Source organism: Phacochoerus africanus, chromosome 4 (genome assembly GCF_016906955.1).
Source record: "Phacochoerus africanus isolate WHEZ1 chromosome 4, ROS_Pafr_v1, whole genome shotgun sequence".
NCBI classification, from domain to species: Eukaryota; Metazoa; Chordata; class Mammalia; order Artiodactyla; family Suidae; genus Phacochoerus; species Phacochoerus africanus.
Window position 1 is genome coordinate 64,567,683 of NC_062547.1, and position 16,573 is coordinate 64,584,255.

Sequence of the window (16,573 nt, forward strand, 5' to 3'; positions counted from 1 at the left end):
AGTCTGACCTAAGAAAACATTTGTGTGGTTAATGTCAGAGAATGTTTTGTCTATGTTCTCTTCTAGAAGGTTGAAAAAGTATTGTCTTAACATGTAAGTGTTGAAGCCATTTTAATGTCATACACCATAGTAACAAAAGAATACTCAAAAAAACCACAGGATCTTCTCAATAGATGCAGAAAAAGCATTTGAAAAAGTCCAAGATCCATTTGTTATTAAAAAAAAAAAAAACCTCTTACCAAAACTGGTGTAGAGGGAACATAGCATAATAGAAGCCATTCATTACAAACCTGTAGTAACTATAATACCCAATGAAGAAAAGCTGAAAATCACTAAAATCTGGAACAAAACTTCATGCACCATGCCAAGTTTTCCCCTTTGTTGCCTTCTTATTATACTAAATTTATTCTCACTCTTGGATATGAAATATTAGGATATTTCTGTATATCTCTGGGACCACATGAATTTAAAAAAAAATCTATAATTAAAAATAACATATTATCTATTTCCCTAGGTAGCCTAAGTGAATAGGCATAGGTCATACTAACCCTATGAAGAAAAAAAACACATTTAGTAACCAATGCCTTATATACAAGTTTATAGGAGAGGAAAATTTGAGACCACAGCGTTTAACATGTGTTCTTCAGTCCTTGGGTATCACTGACATAACTGCAGCTCAAGAAAATGGCAATGAACATTTAACAATTTGTGTGTTTTATAGCTGGACATAATTTTTAATCTCCTTATTTATTGTTCTCTTTTTATTTTTTTTTTTAATTTTACTTAAGTATACTTGATTTACAATGTTGTATTGATTTCTGCTGTATGATGGGTTCTCTTGTACATATACACATATTGATTCTTTATTAGATTCTTTTCCCACGTAGGTGAGCTTAGAATCTTGAGTAGAGTTTCCTGTGCTATACAATAAATACTTGTTGATTACCTATTTTATATATAGTTGTGTGAATATATTAATCCCAACTCCAGATTCATCCCTCCCACCACCCCAAATTTATCCTGCCCTTTTGTAACCATAAGTTTGTTTTATCTTTTTTGTTGTTGGCCTGAACCATAGCATATGGTAGCTCCCAGGCCAAGGACTGTACCTGTGCCCCAGCAGTAACCCAAACTACTGCAGTAACAATGTCAGATCCTCAACCTGCTACAACACAAGAAAACTCCCATATGTTTGTTTGCAAAGTCTGTCTGTCCCTTTCTGTTTTGTGAGTTTATTTGTGTTATTTTTCAAGATTTCACATATAAGACATATGGTATTTGTCTTTCTCTGACTTCACTTTAGTATGATAATCTTTAGGTTTATCCATGTTGCTGCAAATGGCATTTTTTTAATGGCTGAGTAATATTCAATTGTATGTATGTACCATATCTTCTTTATCCAATCCTCTTTTGATGGACATTTAGTTTGCTTCCATGCCTTGGCTATTTTAAATCTTTTCTGCAAAGAATATTGAGGTCCACGTATCTTTTTTAACCATGGTTTTTTCCATATATATCCCAGGAGAGAAATTTATGGATCCTAGAGTAGCTTTTTCTTGGCTGTTGTTGTGTGTTGTTTTTTGAGGAACCTCCATACAGTACTCCATAGTGGTTGTACCCATCTATATTCCCACCAACAGTGTAAGAAGGTTCCCACTTCTCCACACACTCTTCAGCATTTATTTTTTTTAGACTTTTTGACCAATGTGAGGTGACAACTCATTTTAGTTTGATTTGCATTTCTCTAATAATTAGTGATGTTTAGTACATCTTAATGTGCTTTTTGGCCATCTGTCTTCTTTGGAGAAATATCTATTTAGATCTTCTGCACATTTTTTAATTGGGTCATGTGTTTTTTTTTTTAAATTGAGCTGCATGAGTTGTCTGTATATTTTGAGGATTAATTTCTTATTAGTTGCTTCTTTTATAAATATTTTATCTGATTCTGTGGGTTGTTCATTTCATTTTGTTTATGGTTTCCTTTGCTGTCCAGAACTTTCAAGTATAATTAGGTCCTGTTTTTTATTTTATTTTTTCCCTTTTTTTGTGCTTTTTAGTGCCACACCTGTGGCATATGGTAGTCCCAAGGCTATAGTTTCAAGTTAAAGCTGCAGCTGCTGGCCTATGCATACAGCCATAGCAATGCCAAATCCAAGCCAGGTCTGTAACCTACACCACAGCTCACAGCAATGCCAGATCCTTAACCCACTAAGCAAGACCAGGGATAGAATCCACATCCTTGTGTGTACTAATCAGGTTCATAATCCACTGAACCACAACAGGAACTCAACCATTTTTTATTTTTGTTTTTATTTTCATTACTCAAGGAGATGGATCCCAAAAGATATTTCTGCAATTTATGTGAAAGATGGTCCTGCCAAAGTTTTCCTATAAAAGTTTTATATTATCCTAAGTCCAGGTCTCTAAATATTTTGAAGTTATTTTTGTGTGTAAGAGAATATTCTAATTTTACTCTTTTAGGATTTTCCACATGTAAAAGCATGTCATCTGCAAATAGAGACAATTTCACCTCTTCCTTTCCAAATATAATGTCTTTTCTTTCTTTTGCTTGTGTGCTCTCTCTGGCTAGGGCTTCCAGTACCATGTGGAATAGAAGTGGTGAGAGCGTGTTCCCTTGCCTCGCTCCTGATCATAGAGGTAAAGTTTTTTTAATTTTTCAACATTTTATGAGGTTAGATGTGGCCTTGTCATACATGATCTGTAAGGATGTTGGGAGATTTTTTTTTCATTATCTAGAGTGAAAGCCCAGACAGCCTAGGAACATTGTCAGAAATCAACATACATTTCAGAAATAAATGACAGAATTTCTCATTAAGTGTGGAATATGACAACTTAACCAAAAAAAACTAAGAATGGGAAAATATCCTAATCAGATATGGCATGAGGAAATCACATTGGGGGCCCAATCCATGCACAAAATATTGAAATTAATATTCTGACTGCAAACTATAAATTCAGCATTTCACTTATGTGAATAATACCCATTTGTGTGAAAAATAATCATGTTTTTTTTTTCTACTTCCTTATATTGGATTTCACCATGTGTAACTGGGAAACCTTACAGGAGTTTCAGAATTTCTTCTCCTGGGATTTTCAGAGGAACAAGATCTGCAGCCCATGATATTTATGCTTTTCTTCTCTATGTATCTGAGCACGGTGTTTGGGAACCTGTTCATCATTCTGGCCACCATTTCTGATTCCCATCTCCACACACCCATGTACTTCTTCCTCTCCAACCTGTCTTTTGTGGACATCTGTTTCACTTCTACCATCATACCGAAGATGCTGCAGAACATCCAGACTCAGAGCAAAGTTATAACCTTTGAAGGCTGCATGATTCAGATGTATATTTCTATACTCTCCTTAGGGCTGGATGACTTCCTCCTGACTGTGATGGCCTATGACCGCTTTGTGGCCGTCTGCCATCCCCTGCACTACAGGGTCATCATGAGCCCACAGCACTGTGGACTGCTGGTTCTGGTTTCCTGGATTATCAGTGTTGCATATTCCTTTTTACAAACCTTAATGGTGTTGCATCTTTCCTTCTACACAAACCTACAAATCCCCCATTATTTCTGTGAACTTAATCAGTTGGTCCAACTTGCCTGTTCTGATACCTTTCTTAATGATACAGTGATGTATTTTGTAGCTCCACTACTTGGTGGTGGTCCTCTGGTTGGTATCTTATATTCATACTCTAAGATAGTTTCCTCTATACTTAGAATCTCATCAGGGCAGGGGAAGTATAAAGCATTTGCTACCTGTGCATCTCACCTCTCAGTTGTCTCCTTATTTTATTGCACAATGCTTGGAGTGTACCTCAGCTCTGCTGCTACCCACAGCTCACAGTCAAGTGCAATAGCCTCAGTGATGTACACTGTGGTCACACCCATGCTGAACCCCTTTATCTACAGTCTGCGGAACAAGGACATAAAGAGGGCTCTAAAAAGATTTGTTGAGATGGCACTTATAAAGGGGGAAAATGTCCTGGGGCAGGACAAGAGCACAAGATGGCAGGGTTCATAACTTTGGAGCCAGAAATTGTAATTTTCCCAAATTTTACATTTTATCATTTTCCTACTCCCCCTAGTTGTTCTCAATCTTTAAAGAGAAAATTTGGGTAATTCCCATTTTTGGTGTGACTAGATGGATTATTTTAGAATAATTTTTCTCAAACGAGTATATGATGCCAAGTCATATTTTGTAAAGGAACTGTCTTTAATTGTATACTTTTTTGAAAAAAGTTAGTGTTGGAAATCATTCCTGTTTTATGTGTATGTCAGAGGATAATCTCAGACCAGTCTTCTGAGATTTGGCTTCTTCTTTCTATACCAATTTCTTTTTTTTTTTTTTTTTTTTTTGTCTTTTTGCCATTTCTTGATGGAGGTTCCCAGGCTATCTATGGGTCTAATCAGAGCCAAAGCTGCTGGCCTACACCAGAGCCACAGCAACATAGGATCTGAGCTGCAACTGTGACCTACACCACAGCTCATGGCAATGCCGGATTGTTAACCCACTGAGCAAGGGCAGGGATCGAACCCGCAACCTCATGGTTCCTCATGGTTCCTAGTTGGATTTGGTAACCACTGCGCCACGACAGGAACTCCTCTATACCAATTTCTTAACTGCCCTTCTGATAATCTTGACTTTGGCATATATCATGTTTTACATAAATTCATTCAATTTTATTCTTCTCATTAGGAATTTATTCTCTTCTGTTCTTTAACTCAATTCTATGTTCACAATGCTTACCATGGTCACTGGCAAATATAAATTATCCAAAACATGTTTTCACATGGTGTCTTCAAGCAAACAAAAATTTGAAGAAGTAAATTACCCTAATTTGACCTTAGAGTTACAGATGACCTTAAATATGATGAAGTAAATTTTAAAATTATACATTATAGGCCTTTAATCCATTTTAATTTACTTGTGTGTATGGTGTTAGAGAATTTCTATTTTCATTATTTTATATGTAGCTGTCCAGTTTTCAAACTCTTGGAGGAAAAATTAGGAAGAATATTCTGACAGAAATTGTAACAATATCTCATAGAACAATGAAAATAAAAACAAAAATAAACAAATGGGACCCAATTGAACTCAAAAGCTTTCGCACAGCCAAAGGAACCATAAACAAAATGAAAAGGCAACCAACAGAGTGGGAGAAAATATTTGCAAATGAAGGGACCAACAAAGGATTAATCTCCAAAATACATAAATGGCTTATGTAGCACTATATAAAAATATACTCAGTCACTTTGTACACCTAAAACTAACACAATATTTAAACCAGATGTACTCCAATACTATTAAAATTATATATTGCATTACTCTGTAAAATATTTCTTTTTTATTCTGGAAATCTACTCTTTGAACTATGGAAAAATCAGTGTTCATGTGTAAGAGGGTTCATACATAGGAATGAAGGACTTGATGGAGAGTTTTATGTGTTTATCGAGACTGGTTGTCTTCCTGATTCTGGTTGAAAATGTCCAGTGATACCTTCATATATCCATACTTACATTTCTCTTAGTGAAATACCTCAATTTTACCAAATTGCATCATCATCACTAAAGGAATGGCAAATAAATGTATTATTCATTCTATGTCTACTCTTTTGCAAAGAGATTTCTTCAGTCTTTATCATCAATAATGACTCGCAAGAGAGCTTAGATTCCTGCCCTATTATGTGATTCATGGACTGCAGTTTTTCTGCATGAATATTCAAGTCCTTCCCACCTCTTCAAGTTCCCTGGAACAGAACATCATATAGTCATTCATTACTAGAGTTATCTGAAATAAATTTGATAACAGAGTAATCATGGACACTGGCTTCCAATATCAAAACACATACCAAAATAAGATACTGTGGATTGTTATAATTGTCCTCAGTTTGGATCACTTTGATTGTTACATCAATTAACATGCTATATCACAAGTCATCCAAAAATCAAATGGTTTAATGTAATTCTTTTATTATCAGAAGGGGATATATTGTTCTGACTTCTACAAAGTTTCTCATGGGTCTATAGTCAGCTCTCAGTGTCAAAATTGTGTCCTTTTGTCTTTTTTTTTAATTGCTATTCCCCCAATACGAATTTTTTCTACTGTACAGCAGAGTGACCCAGTTACACATATGAATACATTCTTTTTTCTCCCATTATCATGCTATGTCATAAGTGATTAGACATAGTTCTCAGTGCTACACAGCAGGATCTCACTGCTATTCCACTCCAAAAGCAATAGTTTTCATCCATTAATCTCAAATTCCCAATCCATCCCACTCCCTCCCCCTCCCCTAGGCAACTACAAATCTATTCTCCAAGTCCATGATTTTCTTTTCTGTGGAAAGGATCGTTTGTGTCATATGTTAGATTCCAGATACAAGTGATATCATATGGTATTTGTCTATCTCTTTCTGACTTACTTCACTCAGGATGAGAGTCTCTAGTTCCATCCATGTTGCTGCAAATGGCATTATTTTGTTCTTTTATGACTGAGTAGTATTCCATTGTGTATATTTACATCTTCCTAATCCAATTATCTGTCAATGGACAAAAGGGTTGATTCCATGTCTTGGTGCTGCAATGAACATGCGGGTGAATGTTTCCTTTTCAAGGAAACTTTTGTCTGGATATATGCCCAAGAGTAGGATTGCTGGGTCATATGGTAGTTTTATGTATAGTTTTCTAAGGTACCTCCATGCTATTCTCCATAGTGGTTTTACAAGTTTACATTCCCACCAATGGTGCAGGAGGATTCCCTTTTCTCCACACCCCCTCCAGCATTTGTTATTTGTGGACTTACTAATGATGGCCATTCTGACTGGTGTGAGGTGGTATCTCATGGAAGTTTTGATTTGCATTGATCTAATAATCAGTGACATTGAGCATTTCTTCATGTGCTTGTTGGCCATCTTCCTTGGAGAAATATCTCTTGAGGTCTTTTACCCATTTTTCCATTGGGTTGTTGGCTGTTGAGTTGTGTAAGTTGCTTGCATATTTTAGAGATGAAGCCCTTGTCCATTGCATCGTTTGAAACTATTTTCTCCCATTCTGTAAGTTGTCTTTGTTGTTTCCTTTTAGGTTTCCTTTGCTGTGCCAAAGCTTGTCAGTTTGCCTAGGTCCCATGGGTTTATTTTTGCTTTTATTTCTGTTTCTTTGGGAGACTGACCTGAGAAAACATTTGTTAGGTTGATGTCAGAGAATGTTTTGTCTATGTTCTCTTCAAGGAGTTTGATGCTGTCTTGTCTTATATTTAAGACTTCCAGCCATTTTGAGTTTATTTTTGTGCATGGTGTGAGGGTGTGTTCTAGTTTCATTGATTTGCATGTTGTTGTCCAGATTTCCCAGCAAGAGTTGCTGAAAAGACTGTCTTTTTCCCACTTTATGTTCTTGCATTCTTTGTCAAAGATTAATTGACCATAGGTACCTGGGTTTATTTCTGTATTCTCTCTTCTGTTCCATGGGTATGCATGTCTGTTTTGGTACCAGTACCACATTGTCTTTATTGTCTTGAACCTATTTAGGGTCAGTTACTTCATTTTTGTGTTTAGTTTAGCCTATTTATTGAAAATTTTATTTAGCATATAAATTACTTATTTCATCCCACAAATACTGTGTATAAGCATGTATAGTCATATGTATATATCTGTATAATATATTTTGCTTTCTTCATAGTCACAAAACATATCTTTCACCTATGTTCTGTGTATCAAGTATCTTTGCTGATCAAGATAATAACCTGGCCATGGACCATGAGGTCTTATTTTCAATAATTTATTGGAGTATAATGAACCCAATAAATTGCTTAAATGTTATGTATTAAGGAGCTATACAAAATCAAGAGTCCATATTGCATGGCTACCTTTGTGTATAATTCAAGCGAGTGAAGAATAAGTTGTAACTGCTTTGTTATGTATTTGTTAAAAGTTTAAACTCCTTGAACATTGGACTTGGAGAAGAGACTTGTGGTTGTCAAGGGGGAGGTGGGAGAGAGGGATGGACTGGGATTCTGGGGTTAACAGACACAAACTATTGCATGTGGAATGGATAAGCCCTGAGATCCTGCTGTATAGCACAGGGGACTATATCTAATCACCTGTGAGGGAACATGATGGAGGATAATGTGGGAAAAATTATATATATATATATATATATATATGTATATATATATATATATATATATATATATGTGTGTGTGTGTATGACTGAGTCACTTTGCTGTACAGTAGAAATTGACAGAACACTGTAAGTCAACTATAATGGAAAAACAAAAATCATAAAATAAAAACAAAAAGAGATTAAAGAGTGATTGTTTGAATTAACATAAATTTGTAAATGTGGAAATTGAGGAGCACAAATTGAAAGTAGAATAGGTGACCATAATTTTCATAATAAATTATTTATTTTCCATATGTTTATTCCTGAGAGGCTTCAAAGTTAGAGCCATATTTACCTTTGCGAATGGAGAATACACTGGACCAGCTGATGGGGGCAGAATATCTCCAAAATGACTTAAAATGTTGGAATTCTACTTAAGATGGAATTTGAAGTTAAAATGTCCTTACCCATGGGAGGCTAAATGATTGAATGGAGAGGTGTAACTCACTTTCTTCAAACAAAATAACATTTAATAAATGTCTATATTATAGACTCATTGGAGGGGTAAAAAAAATCACACAATCTTAAATTTATGAAACTATTTTGACAGGTCAAAAACCTGATTGGCTTCATTTGAATAAAAATCCAAATTTCTAAAGAGCTGGGCTCTTCTGCACCCTCCAGGGGAGGATCTATTTATTTCCATGTTTCAGTTTCTATGAAGCAATTGCATTTCGCGACTCATGGCCTTTCCAACATCTTAATAGCCAGAAGCTTAAAATACACAAATATCTCCATGTCTCACAATCTTTTCTCATTCTACCACATTCTTTCCATATTTGTAGGATTTTGTGATTCTTTATTTTGTACAATTGTGTAATTATCTAAGATTTTTAATGTACTTATTATTGCATTAGGCCCACCTGGAAAATCATAGCAAATATTAAGATCAACTGTTTAGTAAATTTATTCCATCTGCTTCTTAATCCCACCTTGCTATATAAACCAACATAGTCTAAGGTTTTGAGGATTAGGATGTGGGCATATTTTGGAGGCCCTTATTCTACCTACTACAAAGGAGTTCTAAGAAATATATTATATGAATAAATTCAAGGTCACAGTGTGAAAGTATAATTCAGAATGTATTGCAACCTCTGAACTGTGTGAATATACTTTTCATTTAAAGTCCTATACGAACACAATTTATGTGGACAAAGAGCTAAAAATAATTACAGCTGACTCTAAAACACATGATTACAGCCTTGCTACTTAAACAGGGCTCCACAGATCAGGATCTGCAGCATCAGTAACATTCAGGAGCATCAATAACAGAGTCTCTGTGACTAGAAGAGACCTACTGAATCAGAATCTACATTTGAACTAGGATCCCTGGTGATTCCTGTGCACATTAAGAAAGTTGGGGGAGTGTTTGTCTAACATAAATTTTCTCACCTTCTCATTGTTAACATTTGGGTAAGATAGATATTTGTGTTGGTGTTATCCTGTGCATTGCTGGTAATTAGCAATCCATCGCTTCAGATATTTCCAGTATCTCCAGGGTCAAAATCATATGTGGTTCACAACCACTCCTCCAGAGTTTGAAAACTGTAAGCGTCCTGACATAATTCCAATCAAGGCTCCATCCCTTACACAGATTATAACTTGGAAATATCACTAAACCTCTCCAAACCCCACTTCTGCAATGAAGAACAGGGTTCATAATAGTAACACCTCCCAATCTGGACTTTTCAAAAGTTAAATTAGATAATCCACATAAAGTGCTAAGATCTAAACATTGTCTTGTAATCAATAGACACTTCATAATGAGGTACTAAATAACAACTCCACATTCTTATATAAATACGAAGTTCCTCATTGTTTTGGCCAGTGAGTATAACACAAAGGTTTATTATTAAAGAAAAAAACATTCACTTTGTTCAGAATGTACAGTTAATTTTGTTTTGGTGTCAGAGGTTGTATCCCCACCACAAGTCATGGCTTTGATGATTTCACAGAACCTAATCCAAACAGGTTGCTCAATATTCTACATTGGAAAAACTCTAGCTCAGGGTTAGACCTCTGGAAGTCAAGAGAAGTAATGGAGATAGAGTAATATAAATTGAATTCACCCAGCTCATTGTCCTGTCTCATTGGAATAGAGAGTCAACAGGGAAATTTATTTCTTTCTGTCCAGATCATTTTCCCTGAGGAAAACCATCACTTAGAGGTGGTAGTAACAAGAGCGCAATGTGCTTAATGAGCAGGCATAGGGAGCTGTAAATAACCCTCTGCTGCAGCCCCTCAGCCATGCAGCCTTGGACTGGACAGGACATGGTTGTTGCCGTTGGATGCCAAAGACTGGCTGAGACACTGAAACATGACTTCTTCTCACACTTCTTGTCTGGAAACAGAACTGGAGTCTCCATCACCTACCATACAGAGAAGATTGTTGTTTTCCAAGTGGAAATATTCCTCTTAGAGACTCCATCCAGGTGAGTTCTATAGCCCTGTAGTAATGCAGGAGAAGATGAAGAGAATGAAACCCAATAATGTTTAGCTGAGGTCACCTCAGGCCATTCCAGGCTAGTGAAGAACCTAGTGTTTGCTGTGGTGGTTTGCTGGCATGGCTAATAAATTTGTGTATTTATTTATGGTACATAACAGATAAGTGAATATTGAACTCAGCAATGCAAGGGTCTGTGTTAACAATTAATTTACAATAATGAAAACCCAAATAGATGTGGAATGAAAGGCATAAAGGGCTTCCAGTAAAACTAGAACTTGAGACTAAGGGTCTTTGCAATTAACCGGAGGAGAAAAGTAAACTGTTAGCTGTAGAGGGATATACAGTGAAGTGAGGACATTTCTTTATACTTTTAAGATGGGTTAGAGGTCCCATCTTGGTGCAGCAGAAATGAATCTGACTAGGAACCATGAGGTTGTGAGTTTGATCCCTGGCCTCAGTGGATTAAGGATCCAGCATTGCCTTGAGTTTTGGTGCCGATTGCAGACACAGCTTGGATCTGGCATTGCTGTGGCTCTGGCATAGGCTGGCAGCAACAACTCCATTTGGACCCCTAGCCTGGGAACCTCCAAATGCTGTGGGTGCAGCCCTAAAAAGACAAAAGACAAAAAAAAAAAGATGGGCATATCAGACATTTCCATTTAATGAGAAAGAACCAGAGGAAAGAGTACTTTCAATTTCATCCTTGAAATAGCATAGTATGAGACATTCCTATCACAGAATCTTATATTTTTTGAGTATTCAAATGAAATTTTAATTATATGAGAAGTGGTATGCAAATGAGCTTACGTTGCAACTATTTCATTACCTGTGACACTGAATATAATTGTGGATTAGTTAGCCACTTACCGTTCCTATTGAAAATTGTGGCACATTTGGCATTTGGATAGTGGGGGTCAGAGTGTTATTATTCCTATGTTGATTACACTCTTTCATATCAAAAAAACATTTTTTCACCAACTTTGCAATTTGCTATTTAGGTTTTTTCATGTATGTATGAATGTTTGTGATGATTATGTGAGAGTTTATAAGTTTTGTGTGGTAAGTTTATAAGTTTATAAGTTTGTCATGTTATATCCCCTTCTTTGCTTTTTAACTTTTATAACTGAAGAAATTGAACACTTTGATATTCTTCATTTTTAACCTTGCTTTCAAAACAAATGAAAGTGAATGCTCTTCTGCTCTTCTGCATACTTATTGCTAATAAATGTCTTCTGTAATTTGACCCTTGAACAATACGGGTTTGAACTACACAGATTTTATTCAATAAAAAGTACTACATAATTGGTGATTGGTTGAATCTGCAGGTGTGAAACAGCAGATATAGAGGGCTGGTTATGGGATTTGAGCGTGCATGGAATTTATAACCCCTAAAGAGTCCTGGAACCAATCCCTCAATAGCAAGAGGCCACTCACTATACATATTTCTAACTAATGTTCATATTTCTATTATTGTTTATTGTTACTTTTGGACTTTTGCTATTGGATCTATTTCTAAAAGTTGCATCACCTTTAGTCACCATTTAGAAAGTATGCTTTAGATTTGGCTAATGATTACACTTATCCTCCATAAGCATATTTGTATCCCTAAATCATTACATAAGAAATTAAAGTTTAGATATTTCATAATCCCCACATTTTAAAAGGATTTTAAATGTATATTTTTTAATTTGAGTTTTTGACAATCTAATCTAAATTAGTGACCCATGTTGATGTAGTTACATTGTCATTCTAAATGTCTTCTTTCAGAAGCTGATTTTGAATTTACTTCAATTTTGTTTCACATGGTTGTTTTGAACTACTATATTCAACCTAATTGCATTTTCACTTTCATTCTTTCTTTCCAAAATCTTCATCTCTTTCAAAGCTATTCTATGTTATGCATATATACACTTTTAATTCAAGTGTGTGATAAGAACATTGCGCATCATCATAAATGCTCCTTATTTTTCAGAGCTACATTTTTCCCTACATTTTCTCCCTCATTCCTTCTTAACTCAGTACAACCATATAGACGTCCTTCCAATCAACTGCAGTAATGACTCCCTATTACAATGTCTGCATAACATTTCACACTGTGGCTGTGCTATTTATACGTTTGATAGGCTTTCGTATTGCTTGTTATAAATTTGTATTATAGCAATGCTATAAAATAGTTTCAGGATAGTTAAGTGAAAACTATGTTTCTCAACAGAGGGTGATTTTTGTCCCAGTAGAACACTGAGCCATATCTGGAGATATTTTTAAGTGTCACAATGCAGAGGGAAAGGCAGAAGCAAAGATGCTATTAAACCTCCTACAATGCACAGGACGGAAACCAACACAGAGAATAATCTGGCCCATAATGGCAATAAAGCCAAGATTGAGAAATACAGAGTTAAAGAATACCTGTATAGTTAATACTTATAGATGTCTTCAGAATGTTGCCCTAAGATGTTTGACAATTCAACTAGAAAAATTAGAGAATACTCCATTTACTACAGTTTGACCATTCTACCAGAAAAAAATAGAGACTATTCTATTTACCACAAATTTAAAAGTTACAACTACAGCAAGTAATCAGTGAAGCAAGTCTATAAGTTTCCTACCCCTTCAGGAATGTAGGTGTGCCTGGGAGGAGGGAGTGGGAGGGATTGGTAGCTTGGAGTTAATGAATGCAAACTGTTGCTTTTGGAATGGATTAACAATGAGATCCTTCTGTGTATCACTGAGAACTATGTCTAGATACATACAATGGAGCATGACAATGGGAGAAAAAATTATGTGTACGTGTATGTGTAACTGGTTTCCCATGGTGTACAGTGGGAAAAAAAATATGTTGGGGGAAATAATAATAAAAATTTATAAAAAAATTTAAAAAATAGAAAATTTTTCTTGTTTCTTAAAATATTACCAATTTTGAGAAAGTATTCACATCTTTGGTCACTGTGTTAATTTGCTTATTATTATTTTAAGTGCATATATTATATGAACTTTTCTATAATTATTGCAATCATCATTTAAAATAATTTTAATAGACAGTTATTTCTCTCTTGACTTTTGGTTAGGTATTTGGGGCCATAAAATAGTTTCAGTTTTTATTTTGTTAAATATGTCTATCTTCTGGCTTCTGAGTGTCTTGCCTTAATTATGATGTTTTGCCCTCATGTAAATTTTGTATGTCGTTTTCAAGATATGAATCTAAAATATAATGGTCCCTTCCTTGAGTCCCTGCATCTCCTCAGCTCCCTGCAGGTTACTGTGTTAATTTGCTTATTATTATTTTAAGTGCATATATTATATGAACATTTCTGTAATTATTGCTATCACCATTTAAAATAATTTTAACAGTTAGTTATTTCTCTGTTGACTTTTGGTTAGGGATTTGGGGCCATAAAATAGTTTCAGTTTTTATTTTGTTAAATATGTCTGTCTTCTGACTTCTGAGTGTCTTGCCTTGATTATGATGTTTTGCCCTCATGTAGATTTTGTATGTAGTTTTCAAGATATGAATCTAAAATATAATGGTTACTCTTACACTAAGGATTTATGCCTTCTGATTTTTTGTTAGATGTGTGAGATTGGGAACCACTTCATTTCTCCCACATAGAAAGACATCTATGCCAGCTTTTATTCAAAAGTCCAAACTTTTCCAAATAAACTGAAATAAAACCTTGTCATATATTAACTGTCCATATTTACTGAGACCTAATCCTGATGCAGTCCTGATGCATTTAATGGGTGATAACATAACATCTGCCAAATAGAAACTTCTATTATGTTTATATGTTATATTATTACATGTCAACATCTTTGGTAATTTAATTATTAGTCAGATTGAGTTTCTAAATTCTTTCAATTGTATATCATGTTTCGGTTAGTCTTAAGGCTCTGTTCAATTTCGCTTAACTCAGTTGTTTCAAAACTATTCTATTTAACCTAGTTTTATGTCCTATATCTCACTTTTTATTCATAACTTCTCATTTTATTACATTGGTTTCTTTTTGTTGTTGTTGTTGTTTTGCCTTTTCTAGGGCCACTCCCATGGCATATGGCGGTTCCCAGGCTAAGGGTCCAATCAGAGCTATAGCCGCCAGCCTATGCCAGAGCCACAGCAATGCAGGATCCAGCTGTGTCTGTGACCCACACCACAGCTCAGCTCAGGGCACTGCTGAATCCCCAACCCACTGAGCAAGGCCAGGGATTGAACCCACATCCTCTCAGTTCCTAGTCTGATTCATTAACTAATGAGCCATGACGGGAACTCCATACATTATTTTCTATATAAGCACACATATATTCACATATCTGTCAGAAAATATAAAAACGTGGACAAAGCTGGTAAAATACTTGCTTCTTTGGTAATTGCATTGTAATGGAGAAGACAGAGTACATGAAATAAATGTATGATGTAATATTCTCAGACGAATCTCATTAAGAAAATTAATCAGATAAGAGGGTGGATTGGCATGGTGTCTGTGATATTTTACAGAGTATTGTCTGGGGAGGCCTTTGAATCTTGGACAAGGAACAGACCCATGACTAGTTGTGCCCATTGGACTTGTCAGAAAAGAGATCAAAACCCAAAGTGCAAGAATAACAAATTAAGGTGCCACCTATGAAAGGTGAGAAAGGGGTTTGCCTCATCCTCTGTTGTGCTATGTGTAGACCAACTGGTTAAATAAATATGGAATAAGCACAAGAAAGTCAAGTCTTCTGCTCTCTGATAATCAAAATGCCCAAATTTTAAAAAGTGAAGTGTGATGTATGGAGTTTACTATATTTACTCACTTTTCTCTTGTGATGTTCAATCTGTAGGGTGGTATAAACCATGAAGATACCACTACTTTTCTCTTTTGCACGTATTTTTTCCTCCTTTCTTATTTTTCCCTGGTTATCTGTGAGATGTGATCTGGATTGTATGGCACCAGAAGAAAGCATTTACTTCCTCACAATCTCTCCAGAACAACTGAGATTGTTAAATGTATTCCTCTTCATGTCTGTTTGATTTCTCTCTCTCTTTCTCTCCCTCTCTCTCTTTCTCTCTCTTTAATTCCTTTATATACAGGAAAGAAAATGACCAAACCAAAATGGACGACCCATAAGGTTACCTGTATATGGGAAGCTTAAGGATAGGAATTTCTAGGTACTATTTCCACATAATTTATGAGAGAGGTAACATGAACAGTCCAATTCTGCTGTATGTACTCATATTTTAAACAGTGTTGGGGGTTATAAGGATATGGAAGTAACACACACCAGGAGGCCATGATGTTTCATGGGGTGTGTGTGTGTGCGTGTGTGTGCATCTGTCTGTGTGTCTGTAAACTTTGCAGAGTGAGACAATTCTCAAGACAGGGGTACATGCATTCATATATTCCAAGGTCATACCTATAACACAGAGAACCAGCCCACAATCAACATTTGGTAGCAAAGGACATCTGTTTCACTGTAGGGAATTCTGTGGCAACCATGTAATAAAGCTCAAAAGGTACATAGTATAAAGGGGAGATTCCCTGTGTCTTGAAGTTTAAGCACCATTGAAGTCCCCCCTTTCTTCAAAATTCACAAACAATATTACTCATTGCTCTCCCTCTTTCTTAATACTCTCCCCATGATGACTCTGTGTTTTGGATTTGAACATCTCAAGCATATTCCTCAGGGCCTTTGAAGTGGCTGGTGCCTCTGCCAGGCACACACTTCCCTACAAATGTTAAGGTTCCTGCTTTCTCTTCCTTGAGGTCCCTGTTCACATGTCACCTAATTTGACAGTCTTGCCACAACACCCAGTGAAACAAAACACCTTATAGCCACTCTCTGCTTTAAACTTTCCTTGTTTACTTCATAACACCTGTCACCATCTGATATACTATGTAATTTTTTATATTTATTTATATTTTTTCACCATAACTAAATTGTAGCCATTTTTGTTTTTCAGCAATCTGAA

General features: G+C 35.6%; 1 protein-coding gene across 1 annotated transcript; it reads left to right on the forward strand.

Annotated features, from left to right (window-relative positions):
• The first annotated feature begins 551 nt into the window (after positions 1-551).
• On the forward strand, positions 552-4,047 carry LOC125124636 (olfactory receptor 7A10-like). The gene is made up of 2 exons (XM_047774685.1): positions 552-573; positions 3,086-4,047. Exons 1-2 carry the CDS (start codon positions 552-554, stop codon positions 4,045-4,047), a joined length of 984 nt encoding a protein of 327 aa, XP_047630641.1.
• Positions 4,048-16,573: the final 12,526 nt, after the last annotated feature.

Coding starts and splice junctions, on each gene's coding strand:
- LOC125124636 (XM_047774685.1), top strand. CDS start 552: ATGAAGAAAAAAAACACATTTA. Junction 574..3,085: donor GAAGAAAAAAAACACATTTA/GTAACCAATGCC, acceptor GAAACCTTACAG/GAGTTTCAGAATTTCTTCTC.